Source organism: Atractosteus spatula, chromosome 12 (genome assembly GCF_055471065.1).
Source record: "Atractosteus spatula isolate fAtrSpa1 chromosome 12, fAtrSpa1.hap1, whole genome shotgun sequence".
NCBI classification, from domain to species: domain Eukaryota; kingdom Metazoa; phylum Chordata; class Actinopteri; order Semionotiformes; family Lepisosteidae; genus Atractosteus; species Atractosteus spatula.
In genome coordinates, this window is record NC_142717.1 from 46,279,349 (window position 1) to 46,302,286 (window position 22,938).

The following is a 22,938-nucleotide window of genomic DNA, read 5'->3' on the forward strand; positions in this document are numbered from 1 at the left end:
CTGGCGACTGTCGTGCTTGGAGGAGCAGCTGCTGTTGCTCCGTGAGGGGGAAGACATTTTCTGAGACATGGTGCTGCTCTTCTCCTCACAGCTCATAGCTGCTGGGAAAAGGAAGTCGAGGGCGTCCCCTTGCCAGGTGTCAGCGGGATGAGCTCATCAGCGCCGCGCTCGTCATGGCGCAAGCCCTCAGCCGCGGCGGGGAGGCATCGCTCCACCGCTTTCAACTCCTGTGATCAAGAAGAAAGAAAAAAAATGAGATTCATTTCAAAGTCCGTGCCAGAGGTGCCGAGCGCGAGCCTATTTTTAGCTCAGCAGCACGCACGGCCTCCTTGTCTGAGGCATGAAGACTGTGCTGCAGATGGTGCTGCCAGCCTTTCATGTGGGAAAGGAGCTGCTTTCACAGTTTTTCTCCTGTCCCAGATAACCTGGGCATTGGAGCCAGTTCAAGAGCAGCTTTGCAGCAGACAGCGTGTTGATGCTTCATGCACTGAGTAGAATCAGGCTCACAGGTTGAAAAGCTCCTGATATGATCTTATGTGTTGCAGTGGTAATGTACAGTACAGTAGTATTCCAGCATTTCCTAACTACAAATCTGACCACACAAAAAAAGGAGCAGTGTGTTCTTACTGCATGACACCAGCCAGTTCTCGTTTTCCAGCAAAGGCAGAAGTGTTTGATGATGTTGAAGTCAATATATGCATTGAGGGCTGCAAATACATACTGTAATTATCATTTATCAGCTAATGTAAGTAATAATTAAGTAATTCTGCACCAGCAGCCCTATCTGGGAGACACACAGCAGCCATTCTGCACCAGCAGCTCCACCTGGGAGACACACAGAAGCCATTCTGCACCAGCAGCCCCACCTGGGAGACACACAGAAGCCATTCTGCACCAGCAGCCCCACCTGGGAGACACACAGGGGCCATTCTGCACCAGCAGGGCCACCTGGTAGACACACAGGGGCCATTCTGCACCAGCAGGGCCACCTGGTAGACACACAGAGGCCATTCTGCACCAGCAGCCCCAGCTGGGAGACACACAGCAGCCATTCTGCACTTCACAAAGACCAGAGGGAGGAGAGAGAAACTGCTTCATCAACTGAATTAAGGGCAAATGTTTGAAGTCCAGATTTAAAACAATCCCAGAGTGAGAAGTAGCATGGACACCAAGTTTAATACCCACTCTCATTCATAATGTGTGCTTTAATGACCAAGCAGTTAGGAGCTCGGTTTAATGTCTCTTCCAAAGGACGCCACCTCCTACAGCTACACCACAGTATCGAACAACGAATAAAACATCCCTCACCTTTTATGAATAGAAGAAAATAGTTCATTCACTAAAAATCAAGGGATTACATTTAGTATTTGATAAGTTTTGATTATCAAAGAATTACAATGATTGAAGCAGGACCTGCTAATTAAGAAAATGGCATTTGACTGTCTTTGACTGTTTCTTCCTGACAGAATTCAGAGTGTGAATGATGTGCTACAGAGCACTTACAGTTAGTGATGCAGTACAGAGAACAGAAACAGAGAATTCAACATATACTGTGCTGTAGCTTCAGAGTGCTGTTACAATGCGATAAAGATGCTGGGGTAACTGTAGTTTATTCAGCCCCAGAAATCAGTTTTAATTCAGGATTTGTCCAGGTATCTGAGAGTTTTCTTTGCATAGGAACAATGGAGGTGTTGGGAGGAATTGACTTGTGGCATTCAAAACACACAGAGAGCATGAGATCAGCTCACACATACTGACCGTGGGGTGTGAAAGAAACATTTAGAACTAAGAACAGGAGACACTTTGTCATACAATATTTTGCAAGTAACAGAAAAAACCACCAGAGCCTCCAAAATAGTGACTCAAGACATTTCCCATCTGACCAAACTACTGGAAACCTCATGATGAAGGCAAACTGAATGGCCACTTTGTGACCCTTGTGCTTCTTACAGCGTGCTCTCAACCCTCCCAGATAAACTGCACTGCACTTATTTTTACTGAATAACATGCTTGCCAGCAAAATCTCTCCATTCAAACTAAAAAGATAATAGAAATCTGCCTCTTTAAAGAGAGCTTGTCTTAATTACTTTTCATTAAAATGGGTTTTATCAATAATTACACTTATAATTTTTTATTATATCTTACAGAACAGCTTGACAGATAATTTGTTTCCTTCACTGAAAGAGTAAATCCACACTACTAATTCTAATTGGCTATATTAATCACCGGTCCTGGCACAACAGTTTTTGAAGTATTGTACTTGATTAGATTTTGTACTCTAAGCCTAGTGAAGTTCTGCAGAGAACAATGGCTGATTGTTTGTCATGTATGCAAAGTAATTCATGCTCTGAACTTGTTTTACAGCCAGTTGTCATCTTGCTGGGTTAAGTTTACACCCTGAATGGCTGTTTTGTATCTCCACATTTTAGCTAAAGCAAGGTGAATCACACATACAGTTGGGCATGTAAAAAGAGAAAAGCACTGTGATTTTACAAGGTTATTTTTATTTTCCAGGTTTCTCTGTACGCCAAGACACACTGCAGCCCATGATATTAACTAAACAAATTCCCTCAGTGTTATTCTCAGCAGTAGTTACTGAATAACCTTGAGCTTTAAGACTTATTTGCCATGAGGTTTTGAATAGTTCACTTCTGTCTGCCTTGCGTGATTTTGCAGACCTCTTTAAATAACAGGATCAATGACATGACAGAGGTGTTCTAAAATGCCACCTCATCATACTCATTTCATTGCTGTTTTCAGTTGCGTGTCCGGGGGCAGTGGAGTTCGGAGGAGCTGTGCACAGTGGGAATCAGGGAAGATCCCTGAGAAAGGCTGGCATAAAATTCTCTTCTGGCTGCAGCACTGATGAGCACTGCCAGCCTGAGCCAGCTGACCTTTTCCTTATTCACACAAACACAATTCTGCGATGATCTGCTGCTGAAAATATACCTGTTTATGATGCCATTTAATCCTGCTTGATCGGTATTTTGCAGTACAAAAGGAAATCTTTTAGCTTAACGTCTGTGTAGAGAAGAGTGCATGATGTTAATACTGAGGAACAGAAGACGATGAGTAAATTTGATTTAGGTTTAACTAGGTAAAGCAGCCCTTCATATGAGCTGCTCCTGTACTGTTGACCTTCTAGTTTCGGAAGACACTGATGAATGTGAATGAAAGATTTCTAAATAACAAGCTTGATTCCCACCCAAGCTGCACTATGCTGTGGTAACAGTTACAGCAGTCAAAGTTGTTATAGCAGTAGAAAACACTTCTAAAGGCTTTGAATACTGAAGCACACCACACCCCTACGTCACACCTCCTGTCTACAGTATGTCCCTGCAGAGCTCCTCAGTCAAGTGAGGGCTGCAGTTTATAGTGTCAACAGCCTCCATTCACCTGGCCTCTAGTGTTCACTAAAACTCCAGCAGACTCATGATGGCATGAGCACAGCAGAGACGACTGATGGAATCACGAAATGAATAAACCAATAAAATATAAAACTAAAAGTTGTGCATGAATTAACCAGCACTGCACTCCATACAACACTCAGTCATTTTAAAAGAAAGTCACCTGAAAACATTTTTGCATGTACAGTATATATTACATATATGTTTCCTGCTCCTTTTGGACAAATCGCATCAGTTAAAGAGGATTTCCTGTTCTGCGTTCAGAAAGTTGCATTTTTCACTCAGAATCAAAGTGTTTCTTGAGTTTTCAGCAGCATTTCAAGACAGAGTAAAGTCATGACAAATAACATCGCTGTGGCTGAACACAAGCTTGTCTGCACACAAGCTGGTCTGAACACCACCACCATCACCTGCAAAGCAGTTTCACATCCAGGAATCATTTCACTGTTTAAAACTGACAATCAGGAAGAGCCTCGAAGAGCATGATGAAAGCCAGATGACTGCCCAAGATCCTCCAGGAGACAGCTGGATGAGCCCCAGATCAATAAACAGTTCGTGAAGGATTAAGGGAGAGGGGATGGTCTGGCTTCTCTTGTTTGTCACCTTTCCTATATTCTTACAGAGCGATAACGGATGCATGATTCTGAGCTCCACAGCCAGAGGGAACTGGACCTGCTTTGTCCCCCAGCAGACTGCTCAGTGCCCCGGTCTGCGCCCTTCTGTCAGCCCTGGCCCGAGAGCCCGCGCGCTCTCCGCACACTCTATTACTCTCACCAGCCCTTCTTCAACCGACTGCTCACGAAATCAATTCAATCAGTTCAAGTGACCGTTCAGTAACAGTCTCCCAGAGACAAGACTTGTCCCTTCCCTCATCCGAGCAACCTGGGTCCTTTCAGAGACAGTCACCCGGAGGGCATCTCGCGCCGAACCCAGGAGCGAGAGGCACAGACCTGCGATTGCTCAAGGACAGGAAGCCTCTTGCTGTACAGCTGAGAGTCAGAAATGAGAAGAAAGAAATTACAGAAAAGCAAACATAAACAGATCAAAACCAGCTCTCCTGCTTTCATGAATATGTATGAAACTTAAAAGGAGATACAAAAAATTAAAATCAAACATCTGCGCTTGTTTACTATGCTTCCCTGAGAAAAACGCTGCTTCTGCTCAGAGTGTTATTTAAATCTTAAAGATTCTAGATGACAAGCAATTGTATAAACAATAATATGAACTGTCAAGTACTCAAGTGATAGAATCCTATTTCCTCATGGTCTCTTATTAAAAATGTCCAAAATCTCCCTGGGAAAGCAAATTGCGAAGCCGAATGAACAGCCTTATATCCTCCATTTCAATAAAAGGCTACAGGGAACCATCTGGCTAGTCCAACTTGTCTGTGATTTATTCACTTATCTTCCTCTTGCGAGCCACCGCGATTCAGAGCCAGCGCCAGGGAGAGCCTGTGCTCCTCCTCTCTCCACCACTGCGTCCCGGCCTGAGGCGAGCGACAGTCCCGGCTCGCGGGATTCACGCTCACACGGGCCTCTTCTCGCTCGGGAACCTTGCGCCAGGGCTTCTAATCGATGCTCTGCTGCTGGACTTCTGACAAGCCCCTGCACTTGACGTGTGCTCTGTGGACAGGACTGTCCCAGATCCAAGCGCATTTCAGAAAGGGTGCTGCAGACTCTGCTCACTGAGCTTCCTGCTGCCCCACTGCTGTCAGTCAGGCGGCCCTGCTGAGCTCTTTCTTATCTGAGAGCTACTGTGCGAGCACAGGTGCCTGTAACTCCTGGGCCTCAGGCCAGCACGCTACATACTGGACTCACAAGGCTCTGGGTGCCCCTTGGCTGCAAGGGTTATTTCTTCATGTTATGTACAAAAGCACTTGAGGCTACACCCAGAAACCACCATCACAGCACCGTCCCTAAGTCCTTTCAAAAGGGGTCTTGGCTTGATCCAGCACTTCCAGAGCACTCTTTAAGGTTCTGTTTGCATACCACAGTCCTCTTCCTGTTTGACTTGAAAGGCTGATTAAATCAGTCTCTCTTGTAGCTTTCCTGTTGATCAAGTCTCCGGTTCACACAGAGCAGCTCTGCAGACAGGGGCTTTGGTCTCCTCAGTGAAGACGGCTACAGAAAGGTCAACAACTGGTGTCTGCGTGCCTGCACAAAGGGAACTACCGCATCCCACGACTTATAACTCAGCCTTACAATTAGGATGAACAAATGTATGGTTCATGTCATCCAAAGAGCGTTTTGTCGCCCAACAAATAAAGAATAGACTTGTTTAGGGTATTTAATGTGTAACGTGGGCACAGGATTCACAGTGTGACATGCTAACTACAGCACTGCTATTTCTCTCACTCTCAGCAAGGCTGTCCTGTATACAGTAAGGTACACAACACTGCCATATATAGTATATATACGTATATATAGTATAAATATATAGGTAGGCAGGTCTCTTTTCAGGCCATAAAGGCCCATGGGGAATGGGGGGCAAGGGCCACTATTTTTCTTGACCATCCGACACTGGAGGTGGAGGTGATGTGGTCAGCCTGTTACCCCCAGAAGGATGAACCCCTGGTACTCATTTGGAAAGCAGGCTGAGTGGACCTGGGAGCCATCTGGAAGGAATTAGAACAAGGTACATTGCTTGCCCCTACCTGGGATTGAACCCAGGACCTTCCAGTCAGGAGCTAGACACCCCTGAAATGTGAGCTACCACGGCTCCATATAAATGTAATGTAATGTATAGTACTGCAAAGGGAAGAGAGGCACCCATCTTTTATCATGAGGAATGGAAATCCCAGCATCTTGCTGCTTCCTTGGTTCCTGCTGAGCAAGGAAAGCATGTTGTGAGGCTTTGGGGGTCCATGGACCCTCTGAGCAATGATCAGTGTCATGAGCACTGACAGTGTGCTTAAGGACGAGCCCCAGCTGCGCCCTCAAATCTCTGTTCCGGCTCAAGGGAGCTCTGAGCCTGGGTGTGCTGCGGCCTGCGGCACTGCTCTCTCCTGCAAGGTGACCGGCTGTGGAGGCCGGGTTGAAATAAGAGCTGCATTGATACAGAGCTCTTCCTCTCAAAGCATCCCAAAGCGCTTCCCTACTTCACCCCCCGCAGAAGGGCAGCCCCACCTGGGAGACACACAGCAGCCCCCTGCAGCAGCAGGAGAGCAATAAGCTGAAATAAGACAGCACACTAGGTCGTCCAGATCGCTCAAATGTTTTTACAGCCATTCTTAGAGTGAACGAAAAAAAATCTATTTTTCTTTAACACGAAATTATTTATGTTTACATACTTTTGTACTTCCGATGGCAAACCACATAAAGAAAAATGGATGGTTGGATGCATTTCTGGTACAACAGGAATTATTATAAAGGCTCCAGGGAGCTTCGGCTGATAGAACACAGAACTACAATTCTCTTGTCAATTAAAAATTCACACATTCTTTTTACGCCAAGATAAAAAAAATCCCTGTGTAAGGCTGCAAGATGTCTATCCCTGTGGAACAGCAGAAATAACAGCTTTGGTATTTTTATAATGGGATTATTAAAACACGGGATCCACAATGCTGGTATCCTCTGCTCAGTGATGCACCTGCATCCCCTGCTATAGTACACCCCCCCCCGAACCCCTCCCTGAAGGAGCTCGCTCCCAGAGACATGCCCCTCTGTGCTGCTAACATGCCATGTCCTTTAGACATGCAAACTGTGTTGAGAGGAGGAGCTCTGCCCCATAGACACACCCCCTGTGTTGAGAGGAGGGGCTCTGCCCCATGGATACGCCCCCTGTGTTGAGAGGAGGAGCTCTGCCCCATAGACACACCCCCTGTGTTGAGAAGAGGGGCTCTGTCCCATAGACACACCCCCTGTGTTGAGAAGAGGGGCTCTGTCCCAGAGACACGCCCACCTTGGGAGTTTTTTGATGTGATTTTACTCTTAAACTCCAATCATTCTCCACAGCTTAAGATGACTTTATTTATTTACCCAGCACATGTGAAAACGTGAAAACTAGCTTGAGCCAATGACAGTGAACGGTAAGGCTACACAGTACAGAAGTGAAGTTGTTTAATCAGTGGGCGGGAGATGAATCACTGCTGTCACATCTGTAGAGACAGAGCAGTATTTTTCTGTCCGTCGGCTGACAAGATCATGCCAGGGAGACCCCTAGCCCTCTACAACTGAGCAAAAGGAGGTGGCTCAGAAAATGACTCGTATTCTGGACAATGACATGGCCCCTTTGTAACTGCTTGTGGGAAGAAAATTAGTTTGAGGAAGACTTCAGAGCAGAACAACTCCGATGTCAATGGTCCTCTTGGACTAATGACAAGGAAAAACAGCTTTTCAGAAAGCGCACTGTTAAAGTCCCAGGGGAAGTTCTCTCTTAAGACTCTGTCACATCATCTCCTCAGCGTTATCTTCACATCAGCTATTTTCTCAAACCTGTCGAAGCGGAATGTGAGCAGTGCAAGTCACGTCTGCTGCAGGGAGCTAGGCATGTGGTCCCCTTTCTCCAGAGGGCCGGACGTTATGTTTGGTCTGGACGTCAGGTTATGCATAATCAACACGGGAGCCAGACTTACCCACTCTACAGTCTCAGGAGATCCCTGCAGACACACAGACGTGTTCTGGAATTACTCACTGAAGTACTGAAAAAAAAGCCCACAGCCCAAGCGCAAAGGCCAAAAATCAAATGAAAAGTCACAAGAAGACTGAAGCTGCAGTGCTGTATTGGTTGGAAGCTCTTTAATGACAACACTGGGCACAAATCTGTCCTACATACCACCTCCAAGTGATTACTTTCAGTTTTGGCCCTGTGCACAGCCCTCACATTCTTAAGGGTTATTTAGGTATCTTGCCCAGCAACAAGTTAGGAAGTGATTCAGCAGCCTGGAAAGAATGCAACCCCCTGCTTGTGCTAATTAAACTACAGCCTTGCACTTCACAGCAGAGTGCTTCTTTGTGAAATCATCCTACATTCAGTAGCTTCTATAATAAATGAGTGACAGCCGGCTTTAAAATTGTTGCATCGGCAGTGATGGAATCAAGCCCCGAGGACTGGGAAGATGAAAGAGGCAGTCCTAGGAACCACACACCATCATCATCTCTCAAGGACGAGAGGATCAAGGAGGTACTGGCACTGGCTTTCATATCTACTGTACGTACGATTTACCACTATGCCACAAGTGTCTCAACACAATGTAAATTTAAAGTAACAGGCTGACCCATTTCCTGAAAGAAACAGGAGCACGATTACAAGATTCAACCACTTGGCTGGATTACTTGTTGTATACTAGCCTTTGTGTAAAGATATGCCTCCTGTTTTCACTATTAAATACATAGTATTTAATTATACACATGGTATGCAATTGTGAGTTTAAGTTAGTGTTATTTATATTCTACATCTTAACATTCCCTTTGCCTTTTATAACTGCTTCCCCATATTGTCTGAAAGATGTGAATGATGGTCTAACAAGCACCTTAGTCTTTCCCGTATGCAACCTCTGCAGCTGCAGACTTAGTGTTCCCCATTTTAAATTTAGGGCTTATGTGTTTGCTACGTGTGTAATACACAACACTGCAATATATAGTATATATATATGCTTGTCGACCATTATAAGTAATCTGTGAAGTGCTTGCCCAGTCCTGAATTTCAACTAAAATTGCAGAGTAGCAACAAATCTGAAGAAAAATCTGTCACTGTATTTATCTGCCAGAGCAGGAAAGTTAAACACTAATTGCAATCACTCTAGAAATACTCTAGGCAAACCATAAATGAGCCTGAGGTGATGCCAGCTTTTGTGCAAACCAGAGATCTCCGGTCTGTCAGTATGGCAATATGTTTCTCTGCGACCTGTGCTGCAGGAGCTTCAGAAAGGAAAAATGTAGGTTACAGCAGAAGCAGACAAGATTCTTTTAATTTCATAAAGATTGCATTGGGCATTCTACAGCCCCCACTGACAATTTAATCCTGTTCACCTCAAATGTTTCTGTTAATTAAACAGAGAAGAAAACGTTGTGGCAAAGGATGTCAGGCACAGAAAAGGAGCAGTCCGTCTCTTAACTCGCACTGCGTACAGCTCTGCCTGTTATTGATCTCATTCCGGCCTCTGGTGTGGGGAATACTAGCAAATACCTAAAAACATGTCAACATGACAGCGAGGCAAGCTCCTGTCTCCGGGTCTGTGTGCTGCAGCAGCCTGTGAACATGCCTCCACCCCCCTCCGACTCTCCTTTCCTACAGAAAGTCAGTCAGGGTGATGCACTGTACCAGTTGCTGTGGGGGATCATTTAATGCCTTCCTTCCCATTAAAAGGGCAGACTCAGCCCATTAAGAAAGCAATTTAGCCGAAGTGACCATTGAGAGCCACAGAAAAGCAGGGAGGTGATGTCCTTCCAGCAGGTCAGCAGTCTCTCCCGCTGCTCGGTCATCTTATTTCCTGCTTAAGGGTGTAATTAACTTGTATTATCGTCACAGCCTTCCGCGCAGAGGCGGCGTGCGAGCTGTCCTCAGGCTTTCGGCCGCCCTCACATTCCTAGCACGTATTCACAGCGGGTACCGTCCGCGAAGTCTCTGGAGACCTGGAGGCGAGTGATTAGATTAGCATTTCGCCATCCACTCGCTGCGCCGGGATCTGCGGTTAAGTGCTCCCTCACGCGCTGAGCCCCCCTTCAATCGGCCAGCCGGGGGGGTTCTGAGGGTCTGCGTCTCGCTGCACATGGCTCAGCCCGCAAGGCCCTCTGCTTCCCACACCGCTCAGGCCAGGAGGAAGGTCCCGCGACAGAAAGATGCTCTCGTTTCAGCTGGCAGCAGCCTGCCTTCACTGGGGATCAAACGGCAGCAGGTGTAAGGGTCGTGCCCAAAGCTCTCACAACGGCAGGGGAATTACTGTGTAATTGCATTAGACTGTCACACTGGGGGCTGTCCACTTAACTTTTGAATGGGTTTGTAGAAATGATTTCTGTTTATATGCAGCAATTACAATGTCTGTAAGTGCCAGTCACTACACATAGTAATAGAAAGTCTTGGGATATTCACATGCAGAAGTGAATATTTTAAGCTGTTGACCAGAACCCCTCCTGGAACCTATGTCCTTTGCTGTTATTCTGGGAGCAGAAACAGCGTGAATGGCGCCACGAAGATGACACGCCGCAGATGAAAGTCAAAGCGCCCGGCTCGCCCCCCTGCAGCGCTGCAGATCCAGTCATGCACCCATTCGCCTGTCACTCTTGTTCCGACAGGAAACCTGCTTCACCTGCAGGCAGCTGACATCCTCGCCTGCATCCCGAGGTGCAGAAGATTCAAGGACGGCTCTGACACTGCTCAGGGGTCTGGTGTACAGTCACTGTCTGTAAGACCCAAGTCCTCTCGTTCCCTAGTTCCCTGCTTGCTTTGGATCGTAGATCCACCTTCATCCAAGCTTCGTCTCTGGGATTGCCCTTGGTGCTGTGTACTGTAATTCCCTGGCTTTGAGCCCTGCTACTTTTCTGGTTTACTCCTCTGGACTCCGTTTCCCTGTACTTTCACTAGTCTATCGGCTGCCTGGCTACGTACTGTACCTGACTATGTTCATGGACCACACCCTCACACCACGCCACTGGACCACTGACAAGTGCTCCGCTCTGCTTCTCCCCAGCCTGCTACAGCACCACGCCCCTGCGCGCTCTCGCCCCGCTACAGCACCACGCCCTGTGTGCTGTCTTGCCCTGTTCTCTCTGCTGTCTTGCCCAACGTGTGGGTTCACCGAACTAAAACAAACCACTGCTCGCGCTAAAGTGGCAGTGGTACTGTACCCGACACCAAGGATGCTTGAAGGCTCAGCTATTGCAATCTGAGTTGCTGCAGGTAGAGTTTCAGGGTAAATTGAGGAGTTTTTCCACTTATCACTTTTCATGTGACCCATTGTGACTTTTCATGTGACTTTTCTTAACTGTGACCCAATGCAACGATGACCCAAGCAATCTGTGGGATGAAGTCAAAGGCTTCATTAAAGATAATTCTGCTGTATTGACTTCTCAAGTGTATAAATCTCATGTTGATAAAATTACAGAATTCTTAACAGCTCACTTTATCCGAGTCTGAGTTTAATTTAATTTGCTACTTAGACTTCATGCTCAATTTTCCATGAAGTTTCTCTCACCCCTTCGCTGACATGGTCTTTCTCCTGCAGAGTCCGTACCGTGAGCACCTATGTCCCTGTTGGAGTAAAGTAAACTTAAGCACTTTCAGAATCTTCATCCCCATATTACGGATCTGAGCTGTGGTGTACATAGAATCCGTAACAAAGGCAAAGTCAGAGATTTCTGGAGGACAAAAGATAAACCCCCTTAGCATCCCTCCAGAATCCTGGCTGTTTGGCCCAGTTAGTCCTCTTCAGCTTGAAATTACACTTACAGCCACTGAGGGTGATAGTATCACTGCCATATCCCTAATCTTCAGAGTACACAAAACACCGTGTGCAAGTTATGGTCCGAGCTCGTCTCCTTGCTTGGCTATCCAGCCACATGTTAAGATGCTCTGATGCCGGCTAGGGACCTACATGACCAAGCAGACACACCTAGATCAGACGGGCTTTATAAAAGGATGTGATCATCTGATAATAGTCATCGCCACCTCTAGAAAAGGCTAGAAAAGGCTCCCTGTACTGTGCTGATCTTTCACCCAATCCTGGACACAGCACAGGAACGCCCACAGTTACCTCACGTGTCACGCCTCACCCTTGAACACAAGAAAGGTTACAAATGAGGTATTGTTTCAGACCTTGGTGTACTTCTCATAGAGGGAGAACAAATAAAAAACACATAGAAACAATTTGACTTGGTAGAATTCCATAAAAATGCACAAAGAAAAGAACTTCTCTGAGGGTGATGCATATGACAGAAACACTGAACTGCACATTCACTCAAGATCTGCTGCACTACTGCTTTCCTGAAACCGACGCAGTAAAATGGACATTATATGAAAATGCAGTATAAGAAGTATAAGAAACAAACCCATTTTGCTCATTTGACAAACAATAAATCCAGAAATCCAAACCTACTATAGTCTCCAAACACTCAGGAAGCAGTTAACTCCCTGCCCTCCACACAGGACATGCAGAATGATTACTGCCCCTTCCTGTAAACTATTTAAATGTAGTAGATGGCAAAACTGGAAATCAATGCAAATGAAATTCCGATATTAAACCAAAAGGCAGATAAGATGCATTTTAGGCTCAGGCTTTAAATGTCTTTTCATACAGCAGATTTTATCTCTATGCTTTTTTTTTGTAGAGCTGAAAAATGATTGGGAATGTAACTGAATTATTGTGCTTCTTCGGGCACTATCGCAGATTTCAAAGCTCAGGGGAGACCGTGCTGCCACAGACTCGCTCCGCCTGCAGACGGACAGCAGCTCTCACTGCCTTGCTGCCTCACTGCCTCACTGCACCAGCCTGGATCGGTCCTGCTGCCCCTGGAGCTGGTGTGTGAAGAGATCGGACTGCAGAGGAGCCAGATGAAACGCTGAAATTGCTGCTCTGTCATTTCAAAGAGCACTGTTGTTCAGGCAGGGGCTCCAGCAGGGCACATGCTGGTCGGTGCTGATGATACTGTAGGATGAGGAAAACCCGTTTCTCTTTCATCCTCACTACAGTGCTGGAAGGACTGAAGCCTCTTTCACTTTGAATGCATGAATTTCATCTCACTCTTCCCACCCCAAAGCCCCAGACTTACAGGACATGACCCGCTCATCCCACACTGAAGTGCAGAGCCTCCCTGGGGGACACATGGCAGCTGTTCAGTAAGAACACAGGCAGGAGGAGGGCGTTCGGGCCATCGAGCCTGGTCAGTGGTTGTTTTTAACTGGTCCAAAGATCTCCTCCAGCTGTTCCATGAAAGGGTTTCAGCTTTAACTGCATGGCCTAGTGGCTTTTCCAGATATTCCAGACTTTCACAACCCTTTATGTAAAGAAATGCCTCCTGTTCTTTGTTTGAAAAGCAAACCAGCCACACAGCAGATGAATTGGAGAAGTAATTCATTGGGTGAAGCCATTTCTTTGGCGAGAGTCCTGATTGCACAAACATAGTTTGGACACAAGGATTAACATCCCTACTCTTAGGAGGGGAGCAGTGGGGTCTTAATGACCAAGCAGACAAGACCCCATTTTAATGCCTCATCCAAAGGACAGCACCTCCTACAGAACTCGAACACCATCCTGAGGCGCTGGTTTGGAAACACTGGTCTAGAGGGAAGAGCGCCACCTACTGGTCCACCAACAACACAAGATGCAGCCTGACTTTCCCTAGAGGTCTCCCTTCCCAGCACTGCCTATGCCCAGCCTTGCTGAGCTTCAGATGTCCTTATTATTCAAACAGCATTTGAACTAAAAACACAGAGTACAGCCTGTGGAAGAATAACATCAGCCCTGAATTGAACTAACCAGGATTATTTGGTCGTTATGCCCTGGCCTGCTGCAACTGAACATGCACACCTGCTTCAGGAATCGCCATGTTTGCTCCATAGTGCCTCAGGCACAGTCTGACGGCACATCAAGGGAAACGGCATTCTCTTTCAACAGCTTCCTCTGTCCACCACGCACTTCAGATCGAGGCCTAATGAGCATGCTGGCCTGGAGCCTGGAGCCTGGAGCCTGGAGCCCGGAGCCCAGAGCCGGACAGCTCCGGCGTCTTCCTCCTCTGCGGCTCTTCACTCCGACTCTCTGGGGAGGACAGCGCTCTGCCTGTGCAGTGTTCCGGGATTAAACCCGACCCCTCTGATGAGTCTGTTGTTGTACCTTGTGTTTTTACCATTTCCAATTAACAGCAGCATTCTTTATTGTAAAATGATTAAAGGCATAACTCGGGGGCGTTATTAATGAATAATTATTGACGGTCAGTATGCCCCCCATGGCGGGCCTACATGTTATGTCATTGTGACAGCAGACCTAAGGTGAAAGTGCTGATGTTGCACACTGCTGTGATGTTCTCTGAGGCTTTCCTCTCACAGAGGATTAGCAAGCTGGTTATTCCCAGCTCTCTTCAGTAGAGGCCACTGACATGCTGTACAGAGCCTGATGCACAAACTGCTGCCAATTCAAGTCTCCACATTCTTTTTATGGGACAGAAAGAACTCCAGCCAGTGTCTGAACAGAGCCATGGACTGCAGTCAAAAGTAGAGCCTGCAGACAGCGAGGGTGATGGATTTATTAGGATGGGCCACAGAAGGTGCCATTTTATAACGAGTCTGATTCCTGACGGGAGCCAGATGCATCGATTTTGACATGCTTTTGAACGTACTGTACCCTTAACACAAAGATGATATCCACAGACCTTAACAATACAAGGACAACTATCATAGCCCTTAGCTGCTGTGCAAGTCCTACTAGGTGTCCAGAAACTGTTTAGGCAAAAAAAAACATTTCTTCCTACAAATGCAGCTTCAATCTCTCATGCCTTGAGAAAAAGGGAAGAAAATCTGTTGGAAAGTGGTTCATATTCAAACACAGAAGTTCTAATCTTGCCTGACGCAAATCATACGGTCTGTCCAGTGCACCTTTAGAGCCAATGGGCTTTAATTACCTTGACGTGACTCACTAATTAACACGCTGTAGCAGGCTCACCCTGTACCTGCAGTCTCTTTGACCTTCACGTGACAGACAAGGAGGCTCAGCAGTGTTCAGCACCGGCAGCAAGGTTCTGCACAGAACCAGTCACACTCCTTTGACTCAGATCTACAGTGTCTCACATCAGTGCTACTGTGGCTTTTCAGCAGCACATATCAAGAAGGAGTAGAATAAGGGAAATGAAGCCCCTGGTCTGTGGTTGCAGACAGCTGTTGGGAGGCCAGCTGTGATGAGCTTGCCCCTCAGCCTCTGCAGATCTGCAAGCTAGGGTGCCACCAAAAATGCTTCAATGCAAAGCAGTTGCTCCTATTTGACTGGGAAATGAACCCCCTCCTGGTGAAGCCAGGTGACACAAGGCTCCCTTGCCGTCACCAGCTGGAAATCACGCCATTCACAGCACGGAGACCTGCTTTAGGTGGGCTCCGACAAACTTCTGCAGCCGTGAATTCTCTTGCTGTAGAAATGCTTCTGCTTTTCCATTCTTATTAGACCAAGGTATGTCCCGTCCCTGTTTCCTCTGGAGCACCACTCCCACAAACCCAGATTCATTCTGGAATTCACCTGGATAAAAGCCCTAACTCAGCCAACACAGCCTGTAAAGACTGGAATATCCTGAACTCCTGTGTCTGCCACTCATGTACAACTGCATTTGCAAAACAAAACAGTGACGCTGGAGGCCTCACCAACAGCCTGTGCTCAATGACAGCACAACTTTCAGAGGTACGAGGCAGTCTCTGGTGCAGGGGTTCACATTGCTGTCTCGCAGTGCGGCGGCCCATTTCAGTAACTGGGAAGGGGGGGGGCGCATGTTCTTTCTGTCAATTCTAATTCTGGAACGGGGGCTGGGGGGTTCAGCTCACTTCTGGCTCGTGCCTGCTGTGCTAAATGGTCAACCAGCAGGGGGCGTCCTCTCTGTCAGGGGGTACAGGACAGCCTCACATTAGTGGAGCTGTGAAAGGTGCAGCAGGAAGAGAAAGGGTAAGAGGAAAATCAAAGAGCTTCATTTTCTTGCCACACCTTCAGAAGAAAGGAATTCGCCACTAGAGAGCAGTTCGGATTCATCCCTCCCCCCGCAGCGCTGCATCCCTCACTGGACTCACTGGCCCCTGGGAATTCAGGAGCTGGGCTGGGCGTGCCATCCCAATTCCAGCTTCTACACAGCCCGGACAACGGCTGCAGCTCGCTCCTCGCAGACAGAGCTCTCCAGCTTTGCAGGCTTATTTTCCATTCCTTTTCAATGAAAGTGCAGAAACCTCTTTTGTAAGATTTGAATTTTATCAGTCACATCAAATAACCAATTCATAACAAGAACAGGAGACAGGTTACTAATGAGAGGAGCCGTTCAGCCCATGTAGCCTGTTTTGGTAGTTAGTAGTTAATTGATCCAATTAACTATTTAATTTAAACTTGATTGTTTTACTAGCGATACTGGAATCTGGGTAGAAACATAAAGAAGAGCAGATACATGTAATTACCCACTAATTATATCAGTACTCATCATGTCTGTACCCTGTTTCCAACTTATTAACCAATTCTGAAAACAAACACTCGTGTTTTCCTGATATCCTAGTGCCGTGGATATTTCCATAAAGATGTTACTCTAGTTTACGTCCAATACAGTACATGTTTCCATAACATATGTAACAGACGCAAACCTATTGGTCTATAATTATTGTACTTGGTTCGGTTTTGTCAAACTTCTTATGGTTGCGCATTACATCAGCAGTTCTCCAGCCTCTGGACACTACTCCTGTCTTGAGCTCCTGTTAGAAAAGTAAATTCTCTGCTTTAAAAATTAGATTAAAAAAGCGGACCGTGGTTTTCCTTTCTGAGCAAAAATCATTTAAGAGGATTTTCACCATCCCATAAAAAAGGGTTCTAAAAAAATCCTGTCCAGGTTATACTTGTGCACAGTCACAGTTTCAGTTTTCCAGCCAACATTTCCCATTCTACAAGAATTACACCTCTCATTAGAGTCCCATCTGGTCACAGCCATGCTGACGGCGCACAGTGCAAGTTGGCCAGTCTCTGTGAAACACTCCCCTGCAGCACAGGAGAGACGGAGCCGCCTGGGCCGTGGGACACTCTGCCTTCTGCCCCAGCGGAGCCCGGACAGGGGCAGGCTGCACGGGGCGGGGAGGCAGGGCTACCAGCCCCCGGCCAGCGGCCGCGCCACGCCTCCCCCTGGGTGGCCCGGGACACAGGCCAGTTCAGAGGAACAGACCCCAGTGCGTTTCCCACACAGCCCGTCTCCCTGCCTCAGCTCTCCCCCGGCAGCATCCACACTTTCCACTGAGCCTCCTGGGAAACCTGCGGTTCATGCATTAATAGGCTGAGGCGCTTATCCAAAGCCACTTACATGTCTACCCGTCGACACGAGCCGAGCAGAGAGTCTTGGTCCAGGGTACAAAGTCAGAACCACACCTGGGACTGAAGCCATGGGCCCTGAGTCCCCACCCCTGCGCTCACACGAGGTCTGAACTACAGAGCAGCTTGAGATTCCTATTGCTAGCAAGTCTTTTCACTACAGGACAGAGGGCTCCCCTGGATCTGACATTGTTTCAGTAACTCCCCCTGAGGCTCTAATGCCCAGATCAGCACTCCTCGGCACGCAAAGGAGCCGCACAAAGACAGCCCCGCTAATGAGAAGCCCTTCCCTGGGAACGAGGGGATCGGCACTGGAATGCTTGGGGAAGACTGTGGAGTGGAAATGTGACCTTTCTGTGCACAGAGGCAAGAAGAGCTCTTCATCCCACAAGCTCCCGGCAGCAGCGGAATTGACAGTTTTCTCTCCCACAGTGAGGGACGGTTAATACTGTGCTGCTGTTCGTGTGAGTAAGAGGATTAGCCACAGAGCGGGGGTGACCTTCTGAGCACTGAGCACTGGGCACTGAGCACTCCCTCAGCACTGAGCACTGGGCACTGAGCACACCCTCAGCACTGAGCACTGGGCACCGAGCACACCCTCAGCACTGAGCACTGGGCACTGTGCACTGAGATGTGAGCACTCCCTTAGCACTGAGCACTGGGCACTGAGCACTCCCTCAGCACTGGGCAACTGTGCACTGTGCACTACCTCAGCATAGAGAACTGCCTGAACATAGGGCGCTGCCTGTGAGCACTGGGCACTGCCTGTGAGCACTGAACACTGAGTGCCACAGGACCGCCAGCAGCGGGTTGGTCTGGGAGAGACAGGGCTGCACTCTCACCACCACAGCCCAGTTGTAGGGTGAGAGGCACCTCACCTGCCTCTTAATTCATGTAGCTGACTGCAGAACTGCGCTGCAGACAGGGCAGCTTATTCAAGATGCAGCACATTGTCTCAGTAAAAAGCTTTCAATACCACTGGCAGAGGATGTTTTCATGAGAACAGGCCACCCAGCCCATCCGATCTCGCCACGAACCGATAGGATAACTGCAACCATTAGTGACGAGATCCCATTGGCTCTGGCAACACGCCGGCGCCCATTCTGCAATTTTGTAAGTCCTGTCGCTGTCCAGATCTGAGTCTGGCCTGTCACTCTCACTGCCCTGTCACTGAGCTCATGCTGGAGCTCCGGGCTCCATTCCAACATCACAAACCCTCCGACACAGAAACACACACCGGCCCCCTTTCACAGACAGGCTGCACAAAAACCTGTTCAACATCATAGCACAGAAAAAAATTAAAAGTGGTTTAAAATGCACCTAAAGCCAAAACAGAAATTTTTCTCTCCATTCTCTCTGGACTGCACATGTCTTTCTGTGCTTTCCTGACCATCAGAACAGACGTCACGGTGTCTGAGGGCCCCTGCTGCCCACGTCTTCACAACTGCACCTCGTTACCGGCCCCTTCCTAATCTTAACAATGGGCTCATCCCTTCTGTGAACCCATGAAAAACACCCCAAAATTACTTATCAGCAGTAATTCGAATGTTGATCTAGATTTTATAGGTATCAGGATTTTTTAAAACATGCAATATGCCAAACAATGCTATTTAACAAAGTTAATGCTCAAATAATTTTGTTTTCCCTTAGCCATTAAAAATCTTAATGCTACTGACCTCCCGCCATCCACCATGGACTTAACCAGCACGCTTGTCACGAGGGCATCACGCCAGTGCTCTGTCAGCACTAACCCAGTTTCTCTGCACTCGGGAGGAAAACGAGCCCTTCGTGTACGCAGATACTCCTCACCCCGACCCGATTTACAATAGTATTTGCATACAGGCAGGGACTCCTGTTCCCTCTCCCAGACACCTGACCACAGGTGTCCTGAGTGCTGCATTATTAGTAAAATCACGGTGCATGCATACCAAGAGGTTTACAAGTCCAATTTAGAGGCACAGGTTAAAAAGTAAAACACATCACCTTTATTTTGCAATGTTTGAGCAGATAAGCACTAAGTAAATACCAGTATTGTCTTGCCTCCACTGGTCATATTTCACAACGTTGATTGTTATAAATCAGATCACTGTATGCTTTCTGGAGAAAGACTATAAATGTATTATTATGTACAGTAGAATTCATAAAACATTTTTGTGTTTGCACAGGAGTGGAGGACATTAAGGCTCCAGGTCAGGCCTGAACCCAGAGGACTCAGCATCAGTAACCAACAGCTGAAACAAGTGTGACAAACATCTGTGCTGCTTTCTCATTTTAGACAATCAGTAGCTCTACCGCACAGTGGATTCATCATCACACAGGAGAGGAGCATTAAAAATTTAAACCCCATGCTTCCTTTGCCTGTGTATTCCTGACTCACACTGCCACGTGACTGTACTGCGTCATCCTTTTCACAGGACACTCCGGTTAATGAGCTGTTTTTTTTGCAGGATGCGTGTAATAGATTTTACAAATGAGACGGGGACAATCAGACCATGATGATTTTTCACATGGCAGCAGCAGGGTTAATCCCCAACGCAGAACTTTCCAGACAGTGGACCAGAGCCTCACCACTGTTCAGCAAGGTCTTCGCTTGGCCAACAAGGCCCTGCAGGTCCCCAGGGCCCTCGCTGTGTATACATGGGGTCATATTGCTCACTGGTTGTGTCCTCTGGGGCATCATTTTGTCCAAGAAAACAACATGAAAGGATTTTCCATCTTCTGCTGCAGTCTGAGGAAAGAAGCGCTGATGTGTGCTACAGGGCTGCATGCCAGCTGAGCTTATGAGCACTAAAGCTCTCCGATCTCTGCCTGCCATTAAGATGTTTTTTTACAGCGATCTCTGCATGCTACCTGTCTGCGGTTTTAAAAGTATTTTGAGTTCTTAAATTGGGTGGGGTTAGAAAATGGCTCAAACAGTTTCTGAGTTTTACAGCTCTGCGCACCCAGCTGTGTGAAAATAAAGCAACTGGATCTCTGCAGAACAAAGGGAGATTACGATGAGAGTGTTTTGTACAGAGCCATTCACACCTGCAGCCAAATCAACATTAATCGACCACCTGTTGAGAGCTGCTGAAACTATAAGCTACTTAATAAAGAGGATGAGGAGTGAACAAAGTTTCTGAAACTTGTTGGCTGCAGCAGGGTATTTCTGGAATAGCAGAGAGATCAGAAACATCTAAAAAAAGCTTCTTCAATTAAAAGGATCAAGAAGTGTATATAGTTATATACAGTATCTAGGAGCTCAAATGGAATGAAACCTAGTCCATGTTTAGGACTGAGAATCACTGATCCAGGATGAGAAATTTAAAAAATCTCTCTCTGCTTTCAACAGCACGGTCTAGGATCTTGTCTCCACATAACACAGGCTGGCACCGAACCTGTAAATATACACCTCTGCAGGATCTGGAAGATGTCATCATATGGCAGACTCTTGTGGTGCCACAGGCGTATGCTTTGTGAATTATAAACAAACAGAACTCCAATTTACAGCACAGCCTGTGTTCCACTGTTATCAGCTGCATATCAGAGAGCATGTATGCATAAACAAAAGCCTTCAGAAGACTCAAAACTAGCATCTGAGCATTTGAATGCAGTGCAGTTGAAAAAAACAACAACTGAGCTTTCCCTGTACACTTGCAGCAGTCGCCTCTGTATACAACAGTCCAAATCTTTTCCTTGAGCTGCTGTTGCAGCCCCTGTCCCAGATGAAGCCAGGGCAGTTCTTGGGGCTGGTGGGTGTGTGATTCACGGTGCACATTGAGGGAGCAGCAGGACTGGTGGAGCAGCTTCTGCGCACAGCATGAACGGAGTGATTTATTTACATTAGTACACCGACTGCGCCTGAGCATCTGCCACTGGCGACAGCCATCGCCCCGCTGCAGTCTCAGGGCTTGTTGTCGTCTTCCTGTAGGTCTCCACGGCAACCGCAGCCCCGTGACCCGTCAGCCCTGACTCTTCCACATGAGCGTCGCTGCCCCGACCCCTGGCTGGGGGAGTCCCACTGCTCGCTTGGCCTTCGCCAAGAACAGAGGCCACGCTGGAGGACAGCAGCATGGCCTTGTCTCTTATACTGGGGAGTGCTTCGTAGGCATCCCACTTCAGCAAAGGCTCAGCACAAATGACCTGTATAAACCATTTCTGAATTTAAAATGCATCAGCACCCAGACTCAGATCCCTGAGCTACCAGCAAGCAAACTAGACACACTAACGGGCATGGTCTCCTCTGGCTGTCATCTACAGTGTCTTCTATCCTTATGGCTGATGTTCAGATGAAGGATAACAGATCAGGCCCTTTGTAAAGAAATATAATGGGAAACCAGGATCGACTGTGCCAGTGAGTGACGAAATGGAGAGAAGGTTTATCAGGTTACTTTAATTGGTGCTGGGTTGCTTGTTAATCACATTCATTGTGACCTAAGTGAAAATGAGCAAACTGCAAACTCCTTCATCAACTGAAAGCTGACAAGGTAATAGGCGTTAAGAATCCAAACATTTCGCTCATCTTCACTCCCTAAAGCCCAATTATCAAACCCCCGAAGTGACGAGGAATAATCTAATGACAATTCAAGCTGCACGCCTGTAAAACAGGATAATTAAAAAGCATTTAATTGAAAACTATCACCTCCGAATGATAACCATGAAAACATTTAATTAAACTGCAATGTTCCGAAGGAAAGGAAGTGTCATGTGCATTTGGACATAAGTGTGGGCCTGTGTCACAGACTGGATGATTGAGCTGCGGTATTTATTACAGCAACTGCATTATTGATACCGATAAGGAGCAGAGCAGGATACAGAAGCAGTTTATTACTCATGACTTTGTCTAGCACGTCTGTGGAGCCACAGATGGCGAGATGGGTCTCTGTATATGTTACCATGAACTACCTCAAAGTAAAATTCTCCGACAGAGACCTCCGGCCGCTCAGGCCAGAGGAGGAAGAGCACACTGTTCTCGTTACACACTGAGACCTCAGCCGACACATAACCCACAGAGGCCGGAGGACAAGCAGGACTGAAGAGCCCCACTCTGGCCACAGTAACAGCCCTTCCCTGCCAGCAGAAGAGCAGGCTCTCTTTTCAAGGAACACGTGGGACAGACTGGCATCACACGGGCACACGCAGGCTGCCCCTGCCGAGTCCTGCACTGGCCAGTGGGAGTGTGGTCAAGGGATGTCAAGACGCGCCCTGGCCTCTACGTGGACCGACCCTCGATGAGCACTGCATATTCCTCGGGGGTTTTATCACGATTAAATAAAAGATTGAGACATCTTTTAATCTGAATGTGTTTTGTGGCCGTGCACTTCTTGCTATAATGAACGGGTGGACGAGGTGTCCAGCGCCACCGCACTCTGGCCTAAAATGACGCAGCTCCGACGCGGTTCCGTCCAGTTCACACCCACACAAGGGACGCTGGGAGGAACAATCGCAGGCTACAAGTTACAAAACCGCAAACAAGCCGACAATGCCCGTCTCCTGAGCGTGCTGTCCTCTGGGGGCGACCGCGTTTTTAAGCAATACATTGCCGGTACGGTACTTCCGCCCGAGAGAGAGTCCGCGGAGTCTGTCCGAGCC

The 22,938-nt window shown here is 47.4% G+C and overlaps 1 protein-coding gene across 3 annotated transcripts in view; it reads right to left on the bottom strand.

Annotated features, from left to right (window-relative positions):
- osbpl3b (oxysterol binding protein-like 3b) overlaps positions 1 to 22,938 on the bottom strand; it is a 63,813-nt gene that overhangs the window by 39,427 nt on the left and 1,448 nt on the right. For 2 of the 3 annotated variants that reach the window (XM_088929166.1, XM_088929164.1), the window contains exon 2: positions 1 to 227. In XM_088929166.1, coding sequence (XP_088785292.1) covers positions 1 to 96 — 96 coding nt within the window. In that variant the 5' untranslated portion in view covers positions 97 to 227. Of the gene's footprint in view, positions 228 to 2,949; positions 2,982 to 22,938 lie in introns of those variants that run through there. The other variant, XM_088929167.1, reaches the window with a different exon arrangement.